The sequence below is a fragment of the Mixophyes fleayi genome, chromosome 2, assembly GCF_038048845.1.
Source record: "Mixophyes fleayi isolate aMixFle1 chromosome 2, aMixFle1.hap1, whole genome shotgun sequence".
Lineage (NCBI taxonomy): Eukaryota > Metazoa > Chordata > Amphibia > Anura > Limnodynastidae > Mixophyes > Mixophyes fleayi.
In genome coordinates this window covers 31,652,069-31,669,653 of record NC_134403.1, presented here as the reverse complement: position 1 = coordinate 31,669,653, position 17,585 = coordinate 31,652,069, and the positions used below count along the sequence as shown (strand labels likewise).

Here is a 17,585-nt window from a genome sequence, read left to right as displayed (position 1 = left end):
GATAAGGGAGTGGATTGAATGTGAATAGTGCACGTTCTAACAATGTATTTTGGTAGCAGTATTTTGAGACTGGATGTAAGCAGTGTAGGGGAGGGCAGAGTACAGGATGACTACAAAGCAGCAGGATTGGGAGATTGAAGATTACAGGGAGGGAGAATTTGTGGTGGGTTGAGTGACTCTGGGAGGAGATGTGTTTTGTTTTGGACATGTTGATCTTCATGTTATGTTGACACATCCATGTGATGTTAGCGGAGTGAAGAATAGTCAAACAAGGGGAGAATATGTAGATATGGCTGTCCTCTGTGTAGAGATAATACTGGATGACCAATGAGTGTGTTAGTTTGCCAAGATGAGACCGGTACAGGGAGAAGACCAGGACCTTGTGGAGAAGTGAAGATGAGGATGTACCAGAGGGGGAGATGCTGAAGCATCAGTAGGATAGATGGGATGTAAACCACAAAAGAGCTGTAGTGTTAAAGATGTACAACAAAGTGGTTGTCAAGAGGTCCAGGAGGATAATTAAAGAGCAGTTGGCCCCTGGACTCTCCTTTGAGGTTGAAGTTAGGCTGTGAGTGTAGGAGGATGTAGGTGATGTTGCAGGGTCTGACTTGAGCTAAACTTGTCTGGCAATATTGATCTGGCCTTTGAAATAAGTGGTAAAGTAATCTGTGCAGGAGAAAAGTGGTAGATGATGATGGATGGAAACCAGTGGCACAGAAGCATCGGGGGTTAGAAGACTGGGTAGATTAGGTAATAGTAGGATTTCTTGGCAAGGGAAATGACCGTTTTGTGTGCGGAAAGTATGAACTTGTAGTGAAAATTGGCGTTGTGATGATATGTCCCCCAGTAAAGCTTGGCAGTGTGGCAGTGCTTTCACAGATCAAGGGTTAGCTTGCTGTGCCATGATTGAGGTTTGGAGTGATGGCAGAGATTGGAGCTGGTGTGAATAGAATGGAAGTAGGTGTCCTGTAGAGAGGTGGGCAGATTACATTTGGATACTGGGAACATCAATGAGAGCAGCAGTTCTAGTGAGAATGAAAAAGGACAGGCTAAAGACTGTAGGCAGAGGAGGGAAGACATTTTGAGGCAGTCGTAGGGTTGTGAAAAGAAATGTTGAAATCGCCCTGTGTAAGTGGTACATAAGCAGATAGGCAATATTGGAGCTATAGAGTGAAGTTTTTAAGAAACTGGAAGCTGGGCCTAATGGGCAGTAAATTATAGCACCAATACAATGTAGAGAGAGTCGGAGTGGGTTTCAAATCAAAGAGGAGGGAAGGTTCTAAATGTGCAATGCCGTGAGAATAGGATACATACATCTCACTCTTACCCCAGGTCTAGTGTTGTGGCTAAAGTAGGAACATCTGTGAAAGAGTTGCAGGGAAAGTAGTGTCAGTTGAGATGAGCCAGGTGTCTTACATTTTAGATATAGAGTTTCCAATAAACAAATCACTGCCCTGAAGATGAGTTTGATGCAAAGAAATGGTCAGGAAGAGGAAAAATGAGGTTATAAGTGCCTGGTGGTTGGTAAGCTTTGTGGTGGAGGGATCAGTAGGAGTGGATTAAAGGGATTGAGCTGGACCCAGGATTGGGTGTGATGTTGCTGGTAGTTATGAGAAGATGCAGAGAGAGAAATGGATGAGAAGGTGATTTGTATGACTAAGGCTTGGTTTGTGAAGTATAGAGAAAGTGAATCAGAAACCTTTCATTGTGGTGCACAGTGAGAACTGGAAAGTGATGAGTTTATTAGAGTAGGGATGCTCGGGCTCAGTTTTCCCGAAATCCAAGCATTTCTGAACATCCCAATTTGGATTATCGAGCCGGCTTGGTACTTTCCCGCATCCTCAGAACTGACATTGCAACAAAATGTCATTGTTGCCTTGTCAGATCTTGCAGGTTTTGGATTCCATAAGTACCTTCCTCCACCGGAGATCCGACGCCATTGCTCGGACAGAAACGGAGGTAGCAGTATTTTTGTCGCTCTCCAGGGACGTTGCTGAGTGCCATCGATATGGATCCTGATCAGTACACAGAAGAGCAGGAGTACTAAGCAGTTGCTAGCACCAGTCATGATGATACTAGTCACTCTTTCATGTACTAAAGTTTATGCTCAAGTGCACAGTGGGTTTACCTTGGGGAAATTGAAAAAACAAGCTTTTACATTTATATACAGAAAATAACACGGCTAATAAAGAGAGTTAACTGTAGAACAACATAAAATTGCCAACATGCCACTCTACACACGCAGTGGCAAGGAAAGAATCAGGCCTTCGTCTTACTGTATGAGTGCTAGGACTGCAACTGTCAGTGAGGCATCTTCTATGGTCTGTCATGATGATGCAAGAACTTGTCATTCTGAGTCAAAAAGAGGTGCCAAAAAAATTTCATGTGTAAAAGCCGATCTGCAAAAAAAACAAAACGGTAAGGCATTAGAAGACACTAAATGTTTGGAAATGACACAAATCCCTAAGGAGTCTATCAACGAGTGCTATGTCGAAGCCTGACCTTTCTGATACTGTACTTGTAAAGAAGCTTCCTTTCACCATTTCTGCAACTGTGTGGATGAGCAGTCCAAGTGTAGCTGGTGACATTGAAACTGAGGATGCCACTTTGGATATATGTGTAGGCGGCGCTGATGAGGATGTTGTTTGTGTAAGTCATGTGCCAGTGGAAGCAGTTCTTGCCAGTGATAACAAGAAGGCCACTGTCATGCCTAGGCATAAGACCAAAAAATCCACCTCTTATGTATTTAATTATTTTTACCCAAATCCTGATGAGTTGTCTAGCCATTTGTAAAGCCAGTCAGTAGAGGTAGGTACCTTAACCATCTAGGAACCTGATCCATGTTACACCATTTCAAGAGAGTTCATGGGAACCTTTTGGGAAAATCATAGGCTAGGGAACAACTTATTTGCATCATCCCTTGGCTATGAAATTCTTAAAAACCTTGCTGTGATATCCTGGACCTTATTTCAGAGGTAGAACACCCACTAGCAAGTCAAAAGGTCTGACTGGCATGAATACTTAAGACAGTCGTCGAATACACACCTCAAAACAAGCCATTTCCTCACATCACAATACACAAAAGGCTTCATAAACAAAGGCTCATTGTATCTGATATATACATCAGAAATAGGCATTTGCTTTAGAAAGGTTAAAACAGAAAAAACAACATATTTTCTACCCTGGTTTCAGAAATAACGATTTCCTATCTCAACATATGCACAATATCAAACATAAGTGCTATTTCCTCTAGATAAATGAACTACAAATTCCACAAGGAAGGCTGATATACACTCGTGAGGATGATGGCAACAACATCTTATCACTGCAGAGTTCATTGACAGCACTGTTGGCTTGCCTGCCGTAAGCCCATTGGTAGCTTGTTTTGTGGCGGCCCAAACAAACCAAGCACTTCAGTGACAAGGAGTGCCACTTTTTTTGTGGCTGAAGTGCTTGGTTTGTTAAACTGTACCTTCTACCCCTCCTGTTTTCTGTGTGTTTGTTAAACCTTTTTAACATGTGGGAGGGCCCAAGGACAATTCCATCTTGAACCACTTTTCTTTTCTGCCTCTGCTGTGTGACAGTGTTTCCTATATGTGATATGTGTTTGTTGCTCTGTCGCTTAGTATCCAGTCAGCTCGCTGCAATCTTTGGCTGAAAGTTGATGGCCATAATATTGAGACCTGTGAGGTGGTCAAAATTGACTGGAAATTACTGCTAATTAAGGTTAATAATAATGTAGCAACAACAAAAATAGCCAAATTATGTTAGCAATTTTTCCAAAAAATACAGATTGAAAACCAAAATACGGGTGTCTGTGAACATCCCTAGTTTAAGTTAAACAGTTGAGCAATGAAGTGGTGCAGAACATGTTCCACCATTTGTCCTTTGATATTGCAGGAGGCAGTTATAACGCCATAATTAGGTTAGTATACTTGGTATGTAACAGCAGGATGGATAAGCAGATGCGTGTGTGATCTGATAGAGAGCAGGGTGGGATTACAGAATTTTTTTAAAAAATAAATAAAATTTGACATCAGTTTACTTTAAACATCTAAGTCCGTCTGTTGGGTGTGGGTCTGAAGTAGAAGCTGATATTACTGATCACTAAATGGTTTGTAGGTAAATGAGAGTACCTTTACAGAGAGTCAAACGCATGGGCTGCTTAGCAAATTTTTGCACGGGGGAAAGGTATCGACGCAGGACTCTGTCATTGTCTATTGGGAACATTGTAAAGGAAAGCCCAGCTCGGGCATCTCCTTGGTCAAACTTATTAGAAATGGTACATTTATTGGAAAGATGACATCAAGACCATTGTCATCTTGATAAGTTTGGGGTGTAGAGGTTTGACCTTTAGTCCTCGCATCATTGACTCAAACCAATAATTTTCCCTTGTCATCAGCACCATAGCTCCACCAAGGTGAGAAGGCTGGTCAGAAGGTGATGGACCATAGTGCACACAATGTCCTCTTGCAATTCCAATTACCTGTGTGCTTTGGATGATGACTACATTTATTTATGTATTTATTTATATATTTTTTACAGCTTTGGGTCAATTCCGTCAACAAAAAGAATAAAGTTGCACTTATGCAGTGGATGCAAAATTACAATATCAACCTTGTACAAATCAATGGGCAGAGGAAATATGGTGGGCCCCCGCCAGGTATGTGGATATCGTCTATACTGTACTACTACTTTATCTTACATAATCATTATGGTTTAGAAAAAGCAATAGAAGGGTAATATCAAAAGCCTCAACCTTTTCTTTGCTTATTTATGCCTGGCATGGGAACACTTTTTTTTTTTTTTTTTTTCATATAGTTCACGTTGTACCACTGTGAGGTTATTGGCAAACAAATTCATCTAATGTTAGTGTGTGCATCCTCGTTATAGTGTAATGTTGGATAACAAGGTTCCAATCTACTGTTCAAATGTAGACTAGATCTACAGCTTGTACCAGTTATACTAGATTCTGTTTATATCGAATTTAGGGGTGTGTAACAAGTGAGACCCATCTGAACCTTTTCTTCCTGCATAGGTTTCAGAGATTAATAACGCATTAATAACGTATTCCTATATTCTACGTATTTGGGAAAACCGAGATTTCACATTCTGCCAGTTTAAAATTCACTTTGTAAAGCTGGGTACACACTACACTGTTTTCGTCCAATAATCGGCTCAAACAGCCGACATACGACCGCTCGTTCAAAAGTCGGGTCAGTGTGTGCAGTTACACGATGGTCAAAAGTCTGCCCAAATGGACGATTATCGCCTCATTTGGTTGGTCGTACCGTTTAATATTTTCGTTCCAATCTCGTTTCTGCTGTGTAGTGTGTATAAACGTCCGACCGATCCACAACAGTGAGTACGAAATTAGTCATTGCTCACGACAACATGGCTGTAAAAAGTCGCTAAAGGGACGTCCGCTCTTCCCTTTATCGTCCTAAATAAGGCTAGTGTGTATGCAGTCCATGGACTGAGCGATCGGACCATCGATCGCATGTAAAATTGCTCTGCATAAAAAGTTGGTCGAAATTTCTGTAGTGTGTACCCAGCTTTAGACTAAGATACAACTGTAGCTAATTCATGTTGTCACCCTGGAAAATTCTCTGTATGTCTTAAGGACTCTAGAATGGGTGTAAAGCTCCAGTTTTCTTTTAGCAGGTTATTTTATACGTATGTGTTGCCATTATAGAACCAATTATCTTTGTTTTATTTTGGCAGGCTGGGTTGGGGGAATCCCTCCCCATGGCTCTGAGATTTTCATTGGCAATCTGCCCCAAGAGATCTACGAGGACAAACTCATCCCACTGTTCCAGTCTGTTGGCAAGCTGTATGAATTTAGGCTAATGATGACCTTCAGTGGCCTTAATCGTGGCTTCGCCTATGCACGCTACCCCACCAAACACCTTGCAGATCTTGCGATCTCCCACCTCGGTGGCCATGAGATACAACGTGGCTACAAGATAGTGGTAACCAGGAGCACTGAAAAGTGTGAACTGGCATTGGATGGAATCCCGAGCATTTTGGATAAAGAGGAGCTTGCAACCATCCTGTGTGGACTGACTGCTGGTGTGGACACGGTCTCCCTGTATGCCAGCTTTACATCCGATCTGAAAAATGTAGCAATAGTCAAGTACAACTCACACCGAGAAGCCGCCATGGCCAAAAAATCCTTCTGTGAAGGTATGTCAGTCTTTTTAGGATTCCGTATGCCTAAATCTAGAATTGTCATTGGCACCGAAGAGGTTAAAGTGCTGTTTGTTAACAACAATTTTTTCTGTTTATCTAGTTAGGGCAAATTTAATTTGTGTTCCTTAAATCACTTTTTAACATGTTTTGCCAAAGACCAACTTTTAGGAGTGTTTGCAGTTATGATGATTGCTAAATGAGCACAAGAGATTGTTCCAAAATTTTATTAAATGGAATTGCTATTTTCTCTTTCCTGCCGTTGGGGGAACACTGCGAGAAATTGGGCACTTTAAACATAACTTAGAGGTAAATGTATCAAGCTGCGAGTTTCTGGCCGGTTTGAGAAAGTGGAGATGTTGCCTATAGCAACCAATCAGATTCTAGGGGGCATATTCAATTGACGGCGGGATCGCCGGAAAAAATATTACCGTAATCCTGCGCAGGGAAAACCGTTAATATGGTAATTTACTCGCTGGATTTCAGCTGAAATTCAGCGAGATATTAACGGTAATATTTTTTTGAGAGGGGGATTTTCGGCGATCCCGCCATCAATTGAATATGCCCCTTGCTGTCATTTATTTAGTACATTCTACAAAATGACAACTAGAATCTGATTGGTTGCTATAGACAAGATCTCAACTTTTCAAACCCGCGGAAACTTGAAGCTTGATACATATAGCCCTTAGAGCAGTGTATTTCAAACTTTTTCAGTTCAAGGCACTCTTAGGGGCATATTCAATTGTCCGCGGCGTTAAAACTAGTACAGTTAATACAGTAATTTACTCGCTGGATTTCACTGTATTAACTGTACTAGTTTTAACGCCGCTGAACTTTTAAACAATTGAATATGCCCCTTAGGGTCTCCAAAAAAATTTCAAGGCACCCCTAAGCCAAAATTTATTACCAAGTAGTCCCCCCCGCCTTGCTTACCACTGGCCCTGGCCGAAGCACCCTTGTGCAAGGCCAGGGCCTCTCCAAGGCACCCCAGGGAGCCTAGGAGCACAGTTTGGGAACCACTGCCTTAGAGTGTACTCTTCTTCCCTACTATGCATCTCTGTTTTAGGGAAAGTGCTAGGTAGTAGGGTATGTTGTGTATTTTTTCTTTTTATTCACATTTTTGTGCTTCAAGGCACTTTAAAGACCCACAGAGTGAATAACCTGTGGGCTATCTTCTGGATCCCTGCATTGGGGTATGCAAGGGGTTGGTTTCCCTCACCCCTTACACTGCCCCCGCCCCGTCCTTTCTGCACGGGGGGACTCTTGTGTACTTTTACACTGTTGCGGCTTCTGGGCGAGATGCTGATACAGCTCGACTGGGAGTGGATGACGCAATAGTACTCCATGCTGTGTGAACTTCGCTGTGGACCCCAGCACTGCAGACCTTATTGGACACCGCTTAGCATTTGGCCTGTAGCAGGGACATGAGGATGGACAGCCGACAGCTGCAAACTGTCAGTAGGCTGTCTGTGGAGGAGAAAACTGAGGCAGCCATTACTGTGGGCAGTACAGGGGCTGGTTCTTCTCAGCGTGGTTGGTGGGACTTTCTCTCCTGGAAGCAGCCATTTCCCTGCTTTAGAGACACTCTGACACAGCTCTCTGCCCAGGCTGAGTACTCCTCCTGTCTGGTACCATCTAGGTACCTAGGTGTATTGGTGCCTTTACAAATTATTTAACAGTATAATAGGCTTTATTTTTTTTTTTCTCTGACTGGACCAAACTTGCTATATAATCAGTGAAGTGTGTCTCCTGGTACGGCATATGTGTGTGTTTTTTAGATTGCTTCTTGTTTTTGGAGCAAGGTCAATCTCTGTTGTTGCTGGGTTTCTTTAGACCATTTTTGGTGTGGGTTGTTTGTTTTTTTTTTTTAAAGCAATATGTCTGAGTGACGGACTTACAAGGCTAAAGGGCCTGCAGGAAAGTCTGTACAACATTATTCCTGTGTCCAATGTAATGTCAAATTATCTTGTGGACAGTCTGACCTGGACCCCCTTTGTGCAACAGGTGAGGCGGAGATCCGTGATCAGCGTGTGCCCTTTGCTGCACTGGCTTGGGCAAGGTCACTGGCGACATCCAAACTCTGTGGACTACTGTAATGTCTCAGTCCACAGAAGTCGGTGACTCTTCTTATTCTCTAAACGCACCACATATTCCGCCTTCACATTCTGTACCATCTGTTTGTGGGGTTGGAGATGCAGATTTGGTTGGCGTCTGTAGCCAAACCCAGAGTCTGGCACAGGTTTCTTCCTCTTTTGAAAGCCTTCTTGGCACTCTCCAAAGGACATCCAGAAAGTCAGGTTCCTGACACTGTTCAGGTCACACTAGCCCTGAAGAAGATGGGGAGTTGCTTCAGGAGTAAGGTTCTTGTAGTGCAGAGGGCGCATGTACCTCAGAGTGGGGATAATTTTAATCCTGGGTGTTGACAGGCCGTAGGTTTTTGCAGAGTATTCGGTTACGGAACTCTCCTTTTTAAAGGCAAAATAAGCAGATGGTTTGTTTCCCGCCTTCCATTCAGCTTTTGAATTTGGTGTTATGTTTTTGCCAGGCCTCAGACAAGTTTCAGATGCTGGGTAAATTTAAATCCCTTTTATCTTTTGCTATTGGAAGAGTCGGATAAATGGGAAAGGGTGGATTCTCCTATTGCCCGCCTCACCACAACTACTGCTATTCCAGTGCAGGATGTTGTTGCACTTTGTGATCCAATGGGTAAAAAATTAGATTTTCTTTGCTCTGCACATGTGGCCGCAGGAAGATTGTTTAGACCTAACATGTCCACGGCATAGGTCAACGAGTCTATTCAGACATATGCAGAACAATTGACGAAGGGCCATCCAGACAATGTACCTAGAGCAGATTTGTTTGTTTTGGCTGAGCATATTCAGGATGCATCTGACTTTGTAGGTCCGGCATCTTTAGATACTGTCTCTGTTAACACCAGGCTTTCCACACTCATAATTGCGATCCGCCGTTCTTTGTGGTTGTGCTCTTGGTCAAGTGATGTGGACTAAGTGTACCAGAGTCTTTTCCTTTTGATGGGTTACTTTCTTTGGTTCTGAGCTGGAACGGGTGGCGGAGAGCTACTTTCTCACTGTTGGTCCACCACTTTCTCAGTGGTGGGCCTAGACTTCCAATATCTGGGTTCAGGGGATTGTGCCTATTTTATATACCTGGTCACATTTCCTCCATGCACAAGGCTATTTGGAAGCTTCAAATTGAGATTGTTCAGGTCACGCTCCTGGAACATTGCCTACATGTCCCCATATTGGAGGGGCATCAATGTCTCCTTCGCTTTGCCATCCACAGCGAACATGATCTGTTCAGGGCTTTGGGTCTCCGGGAATTGCTATTGTGCCTTATTTGGATGACCTGGAAAAGGCACTGTCTGAATCAATACTTCTGCAGCACATTCACTTTCTGGAGCTCCACGGCTGTATTCTGAGTCTACTTGAGTCGTCCTTGATTCCTGCTCCACAGATGTGCCTTCTGGGCCTCAACTTTGACACCATATATAAGAAGGTGTTCCTCCTGGAGGACAAAGTTCTTTCCATTCTCCACAAGACCAGGTCTCTTTTGGCAAAACAGCAAGTATTCCTTCTCCATTGCATGAAACTGTTGGGGACCATGGTATGTGTTCGAGGCGGTGCCTCTCGTAGGTTTATTCTCTGCCACTACAGAGGGAGCTGGTCCAGGTCCATCCTTCATCTAGACCAGCAGATCATCGGGCTATCTGCAGCCACAAATCTCTCCCTTGTTTTGGCTAACCAGAGGCAATCTGGAAAAATATCAGTCGATCCAGATGTGGGAATGGACTTTGATTGGGGCACGGTCATCTGTCTTCTCGGATTCCAGCACCTCTGGTCTCCCCTGGAGTCCTCATTTCCCATCAATATGCTTAAACTCAGGTCAATTTATAGGGCACTAGTTCAGGATTGGGGGGTTCTGGCCGGCAGGCTCATTGAGGTCCAAATCGACAATGCTACGGCTGTAGCATACCTGAACTTTGTGGGGAACATGCAGTACCATGGCGATGCGAGAGACGACGACAGGTGCCATGACCATCCCATTGCATTTTCGTCCAGTGTTCTAAAACACCCCCATCTGCCGCCCATACTCCTATTATTCCCCCCCCCCCCTCCTTGATTTTCATGCACTGACAGGCACTCAGCTTTTATTTAAAAAAAAAAAAAAAAAAAAGTGGTTCCTGCAATTCTGGTGGCCCCAGATTGGCTGTTCTGAACCTGGAGTACCCAGACGTTCTAGGGATGGCAGTGGGTCCACCTTACCAGTTGCCTCTTTGTCCAGATCTTCTGGTTTAGGTTCCTCTTCGCGGTCACTCTTTAGATCATCTAGCTTTGATGGTGTGGCTACTGAAACCCTAATTTTTTGGGTACAGGGTTTCATCTACACTGTTGTGAAAACAATGATTAAAGTGAGGAAACCTCCTTCCTCTGCAAATTATTATTGGGTGTGGAAGATTCTTGCAACACTTCCTGTTTTTAGTCTTTCCTGTCTGCCATCAGTCAGTATGTGGCCCAGAAGTTGATTGACAGCATACCAGGGCAAATGGCATAGGCCTTCAAAAAGAAGGGTGAACACTGCAAATATTGACTCTGCATAAACTTAATTTGATTGTCAAAAAAAGCCTGACACTTTTATGCTTGTAATTTGACTTCAGTATATCATAGTAATATCTGACAAAAAGGTCTAAAAACACTGACGCAGCAAACTTTGTGAAAACCAATACTTGTGTCCTTCTCAAAACTTTTGGCCATGATTTTATTTGGGTTTTGTTAGTTGCCTAGTGGTTTTGTTTTACCAGTTGTAACTTGTATATATGTACTGCTCACAATGGGCGTCTTTGCACATTATGAAGTATGATGTCTGCTTGTATGCACAGGGATCAACCATCTCTACACACACAGCTAATTACAAACATTAATCAGCCCTTTATTCCACGTAATAAAACAATTGCCCACTTCCTGTACTTGAATAACATATGCTTCTCCCCTGGGATCGCTGTGCTTTGTATGTGCAGACCTTGCTGCAGCATAATGAAATACAGAGTATGCCCACTAATGCATCATACCACCGGTTCAGTTGGCAGTGACAAGCTCTCCACAATGGGTCCTCCTTTTGTTGAGGCCCAAAGCAATCGGGGAGGGATTCATGTTGGGGTACACGAGGTTCAATAAGGTTTTTAGAATGTAGCCTTTTACGAAGTAGATTGTCCTGTTTTGTAGAACTCCTTTAAGAACTACTGTTTCTACCTCCGCCAGCTGGGATGTTTGTTGGCAGTAGTAATCCTAAAACCTATTTATGTAGTTTATTGAATTTAATCAGACATTTGCTTGTTTCTTGCAGAACCACAGCTGCTGTATGGCTGCTCCTTCACTGTGGACTGGCTGCAGCCCCCAATGAAGCAGAAACTGCAGTCTGGAACACTTCCACAGCCCCACTCATTCTTGCCTCAAATGCGGAGCGACAAGCCCAAGCAGGATAAGATTACTCTGAGTGGCGTTCAGTGTCTTCAGTTCCTCTGTGACCGAATGAATCTGGGTCAGCCGATTTACCGAATCAAGTTCCTGAGCCTGGGCTCTTGTGGTTGGCTAAGATTTTGGTATCAGGTAGTAATACCAAAGCATCGTGTCCCGTTCAATGGCTATTCCTGGATTCTTAGGGACAACCTCATACCTACTGACCAATATGAGCAAGCCAAGGAGATGGTGGCCTTGCAGCTGTTGAGAGAATTCGGTAAGTGTTGTTCGCCGGCCTTGACCCATGTGGAAATTTTTTTAATGTGCACTGCATTTTTCTTTTGTCTGTACTGTATGGGGCATTACGTCAAATAGGATCCAATATTGGGTGGTTGTTGGGCATGGTTGTGTATAGCAACCATACAGAAAGTGCTGTCGGCCAGCAATTCACAAAGTAAATTCTATAGCTGGGATAGGTACTAGTTTTGCCATATGAATATTTACAGATATCCAGGTAAAGTCCATATTGTGACGGCATATAAGGGCTGTACACTTGTAGCCAACCACAGCTCTTAATGTAGCAGACTGAAAGTGGTGAACCCTGCTGTTACCAGGAATTGGTACGTGCCATTTATCTGAATGCCGCTTCCAGCACATGACTCAATCTGTCCAAACGTTTTCAATCGGTGTCGGACTGGGGCATGAAAGGCCCACTCGGGGATTGCAACGCTAGGGGCCCACCAGAGGGGGTGTGGCCAGCATCATAGAGGCGGGACCTGATACTAGAGGGGGAGTGGTCAGCCCATGAAGGACAGCTAGCATCAGTGTAGTATACAAAGAATGCAGTGTGTATATAAAGAGTACACAGTCTTGACCTCCCCCTTAGATTGGGTAGAACAGTCACCAAAAATCTGGATTGTCCCACTAGAATCAGAACATTTGACAGACTGTCCTACCTGTTCTTGTCACCACCTGTGGCTTCTGGTTTCTTAAGTTGCGGCTTGTCTGGATCCTGGAATGTTGGGGGCCCTATTTTGAAAAAAAAATTAGTACATTTAGAAAATTTCAACCAGCCTCGGCGTTTAATCTATAGCACCCACAATTAATACTTAGGCCTTCCTCCAGCCACAACATTAAAGATATAGTATTCCCACTTAATAAATAAACATATTTCCCTCCCTCCAAACAGCCCCAGCAATAAATGAATATCATTTACGTATAATAAATATACCTATTTCCCACAACACTCACTGCCATTAAATAATTCATATTCACATTTACTAAATAGACCTCGTGCTCCTCAAACTCAGCTCCACATTCAATTAATAGCACCTTAACCACCCCAGGATTAAATTAAAGGTCCTGTCACCCCATCTTAATTTAATAGGCCCCACTATTAAATTAAATAGCCCACCAATAAATTAAATTGCCCCACCATCACCCCACAAATAAAATAGCACCCATTAAAGTTAGCCCCCACCTAAACTCCACCATTAAATTAATAGCCTATCTCCTACCCATGTACTATTAAGGCAACCCCACTCCTTTCCCTCATATCACACATTATATTAAAAAAAAAAAACATTCCCTCATTATAGCAGCCCACACTCCTTTCATTCACACAATATAGTGGCCCCCCCTCCCATTTCATTAACACAAATAGCAGGGCCCCCCTCCCCTGTCTCTCACACAAACAGCAGGGCCATCTTTCATTCACACTTACCTTATTGCTGCAGCTCACATGCTTGCTGTGCGATCAAAAGCAAAACGGGAAGTAACGTGCGAATGCTACTTCCTGTTTCGAGAAAGTGACTGGTCCCTACCAACACCCGAGGACACAGGAATCATTTTTTAGCCCCGCCCCAGCACAGAGGAGGGCGGTGCTATCTGCCGTCAGGGCCTACCGGTGGATTTCCCGGCCCACCGGCGGCCCAGTCCGACGCTGTTTTCAATAGAGCAGAATGGAGTCGCTCTGGACAGGTTGTTCTGTCGAATAGGACTGGGCAGATTGAGTCACGTGCTGTTAGCTGTCGTGACTGCATGCAGAGGAACGCAGCCTGGCTCCCAAATGTATCTCCTCTGAATTCACCACCACTTACCTTAATGGCTCCATTAAGGCCTGTCCCCTGCCGTTATGTGGTGTTGAGCAGCTATTGTTGCCCCCCTCCTAACATTACACCACACACAGCATGTTCTGTATTAAGAACCATTTAAAGCCAGAGCTTTTAGTGTAGCAGCATCAGTAGCTGGTGATGTTGCATATAGCACAGACTCCTCCATGCTTTTTTTGTTTAAAATAGGAGAAAATAAGGGGATTTGAGACGGCGTCATATGTACATTCTATTGGCGTCAAGCATAACTTTTTACCCAAGTACACTTGCACTATGTGGTTTTACATAGACTATGCAGTTGTTCACTTTTGTTTCATTGAGAGTTTTAGGAGGATGTGGATGAATCAATAAATTAGTAAACTTGTACTAATATATTACATAGATTTCCTTTTAACACGTTTGATACTTGTTTACTGCTCTTTTATCAGGTGTTTTAGGCTTCTACAAGCTTTGTCAGGAAGTCTGGTGTGGCTATAACATGCTGTATCCATAGTGGCATATTCAATTGTTGGCGTTACGGTAATAGTGAGCGTAAATACCATTATTACGGTACTTTTCACGCTGGATTTCAGCTTGCGGCTCAGGGAGCTGTGAGCTGAAATGTAGCTTAGTATATTCCCGTAATAACGGTAATGCACTTAACGCCACAGGATATTCAAACAATTGAATATGCCCCATAATGTCAGGACCAAATATAGAGACTTTAGTTTTGTGGTTCTTTCTCTGCCTAAACACAGAATTTATTACAGGGATTGTACTGTACCTAGGAGACCATAGATGTATACCCCCATATGTAGTAATTGCATCCCTGTAGATGTCTGGAACTACTTGTGACTTCCATTAAAAAAACAGCAGTGTGTACTCTGTAACATGGCTTAGTGTGATATCTCCTGTCCTGAGCTCTTGTACAGAAATAGTCCGTGTAATGTCTGTCGATTATCTGACCAATAAAATGCACACTACCTGCTAATAAAAAATACTTTTGTTTTTACAGGGTACGGCGTTGACTAGACTGCTTTAATGATGGAGAACCCACATGGTTTTATGTTATGTTTTATTTACTGCAGTTTGTTTTTGTGTTTTGGCACTTTTACCACTGATTTGCAGGTGTGTTTTTGTATACTTTTGGATTTTTCATTTTGCACTTTGTTACGATTGTTTTGTAATGTTCACTATGCAACAAACTTTATCACTAGCTGTGAACATGTTTTGAGCACTGAATAGTTTTGTAATGTGCAGGCTTTCTGTTTAATGAGGTTTTATATTTTTAAGGAAATGTTTGATATGTAGGTTTAATACAAAATGAAAAAATCTATTGTCTTGTGTGTTTTTTTTTTTTTTTTTTTTTTTTTTTTTTTTTTTTTTTGTTTTTATTGACTTATCCCAGTGGTTCCCAAACTTTTGCTGTTCGCGGCACCCTTAGAGTCTCCAAATTTTTTCAAGGCACCCCTCCAAAATAATTACTGAACAGTCCTGTTTTAGAGGTAGTTGGGTCAAAAAGTTGTAATAAGTATTTAGGTCACGACAGAAATACTTATTTAGTTGTATGCAAAAATGCCCCCTGCATCCAAGCACACTGCCCCCTCTGTATCCAGGCACACTGCCCCCTCTGCAACCAGGCACACTGCCCTCTCTCATGTTGCCCCCTCTGTCACGCTGGCCCCCTCCTCTGCCCTCTGTCACGCTGGCCCCCTCCTCTGCCCTCTGTCACGCTGGCCCCCTCCTCTGCCCTCTGTCACGCTGGCCCCCTCCTCTGCCCTCTGTCACGCTGGCCCCCTCCTCTGCCCTCTGTCACGCTGGCCCCCTCCTCTGCCCTCTGTCACGCTGGCCCCCTCCTCTGCCCTCTGTCACGCTGGCCCCCTCCTCTGCCCTCTGTCACGCTGGCCCCCTCCTCTGCCCTCTGTCACGCTGGCCCCCTCCTCTGCCCTCTGTCACGCTGGCCCCCTCCTCCTCTGCCCCCACGCCAGCCAAAAAAAAAAGAAAGAAAACAAACTTAACAATCCGCACAGCGCCGGGACCCAGCAGCCTCCTCTCTCCCGCAGCTGTCACTGAATGACGTCAGTGACAGCTGCGGGAGAGAGGAGGCTGCTGGGTCCCGGCGCTGTGCGGATTGTTAAGTTTGTTTTCTTTCTTTTTTTTTTGGCTGGCCCGCGGCACCCCAGTGACAGCGCCGGGGCACCCCTGGGAGCCGCGGCGCACACTTTGGGAACCGCCGACTTATCCAATTTGTACACATTTGTCCTTTAGCATAACCTTTTGCCATGTCACTAAGAAAAATGTGTTTAAAATTTGACCAGAAAAGATGGGGCAATTCCTAGTGTAGGGTACATATTACTGTGTTTATGAAGCAGGGGGAGGTATTTAGGAGGGGAGGGGAGGGGGAGAACTCGTGTACAAAAAGGATTTTTTTTTTTTTTTTTCTTGTGATTTACTGCTTTAAATGTGAGCGGATGGAAGTGTAAACTCGCTAGCAGCTCGTACAGAAGTTGAGTTTTTCCCTGCCACATACATGCACACTTGCCTCAAAATTAGGCAAATTCTGATCTTTCATATTGTGAATTTACACATTTTCTTCTGCATATATTAGAGTTGATCCATAATGCAGCTTTATGGCAATGAGCATCAAATCACTCTTACTATGCTGTCGTCTGCATGAACAGAGATGCCAACGTTATAAAACAGTATTTAGTCACAGTTTGCTGTTGGCTGTTAGATTTGATTATGCTATCATTTTATTATTGTCCCTATACTCCTTCTTCTGAGCGACAGCACGTGCGAAGATTTGCATTGTTGACAGTATGCCCTGCTGTGCAGTTATTTGTAGGACAGTACAGTGGTTGGCATTGCTGCCTCACAGAGCTGGGGTCGTGGGTATGATTTCAACCAAGGGTCCTATCTGTGTAGTACTGCTCCACATACCTGCTGGCAGGTTAATTGACTTATGACCAAATTGGACCAGTGTTGGGGGATGGTATGGAAGCTCCAGTGGGGCAAGGACTAATGTGGATGATTTACATATTCCTGTACAGATCTATGTAATATTGTGCAATGTAAATAATAATCCATACAATTTAAGGACAATATATTGCCAATTACATTGCCAATTACATCCAGTCTGTATCTGTGCAGTTGATCAGTCTTGGATAGGGTTCAAAACTTTAAAATGTATTAATAAATCATTAAGTGTATGTATAAATTAATACAAAATAGATTTTAACTAACCATATATAGTTTAATTCAAATAATGACCTTTTAGACGTGCAGCCACATTGCACTACCATCTTTTTCTAAATCTGCTGAATGTCGCCTACACAAAGATCGTGACTGTAATGTAATGCCAGATATTTACATAGAATGATCTTCTGTTAGCGGGGTAGGGGGCAGTGGTGTAAATAAAGGTGGGGGCCAGCAAGTTTTGGTGCACATGGTCTTATCTGAAAAGGCGACGTAACCATTGGGGATGCTTCAAATGGGGACAATGTACAGTGCATACTAATCTTTACATTTATGTTCTAGTCCATGAGAACTCATTTTGGAAATAATATATTAAAGTGTGGAAAGTAATAAACATAATATACCCAAGGTCTAGAAAGTCTTGGAAGGGCCGTCTGACACGTTGTGTTTTACAGACCCGTCCCTAATGGGCTCTTTCCACGGCTGAGTCTGGTAGCAGTTGCTATATTGGTAGCTATACCAATGTGCATCTAGTATATAACACAGTTGTTGCACTATCGCTTATGACCAACGTGGCCGTACATATCCAATCCATATCTCCACTGCTTATTAGTGTTCTAGGGAGTTTGTAGGACAA

The 17,585-nt window shown here is 43.4% G+C and overlaps 1 protein-coding gene and 1 long non-coding RNA gene across 4 annotated transcripts in view; one reads left to right on the top strand and one right to left on the bottom strand.

Moving 5' to 3' along the window:
* The window catches only part of LOC142140061 (dead end protein homolog 1-like), a 35,560-nt gene extending 20,473 nt beyond the window's left edge, over positions 1 to 15,087 (top strand). For all 3 annotated transcript variants that reach the window (XM_075197924.1, XM_075197923.1, XM_075197922.1), the window contains 4 exons: positions 4,546 to 4,663; positions 5,725 to 6,186; positions 11,551 to 11,940; positions 14,769 to 15,087. In XM_075197924.1, coding sequence (XP_075054025.1) covers positions 4,588 to 4,663; positions 5,725 to 6,186; positions 11,551 to 11,940; positions 14,769 to 14,785 — 945 coding nt within the window. In that variant the 5' untranslated portion in view covers positions 4,546 to 4,587 and the 3' untranslated portion in view covers positions 14,786 to 15,087. The remainder of the gene's footprint in view (positions 1 to 4,545; positions 4,664 to 5,724; positions 6,187 to 11,550; positions 11,941 to 14,768) is intronic.
* The window catches only part of LOC142140062 (uncharacterized), a 177,740-nt gene that overhangs the window by 12,529 nt on the left and 147,626 nt on the right, over positions 1 to 17,585 (bottom strand). The window lies entirely within an intron of this gene.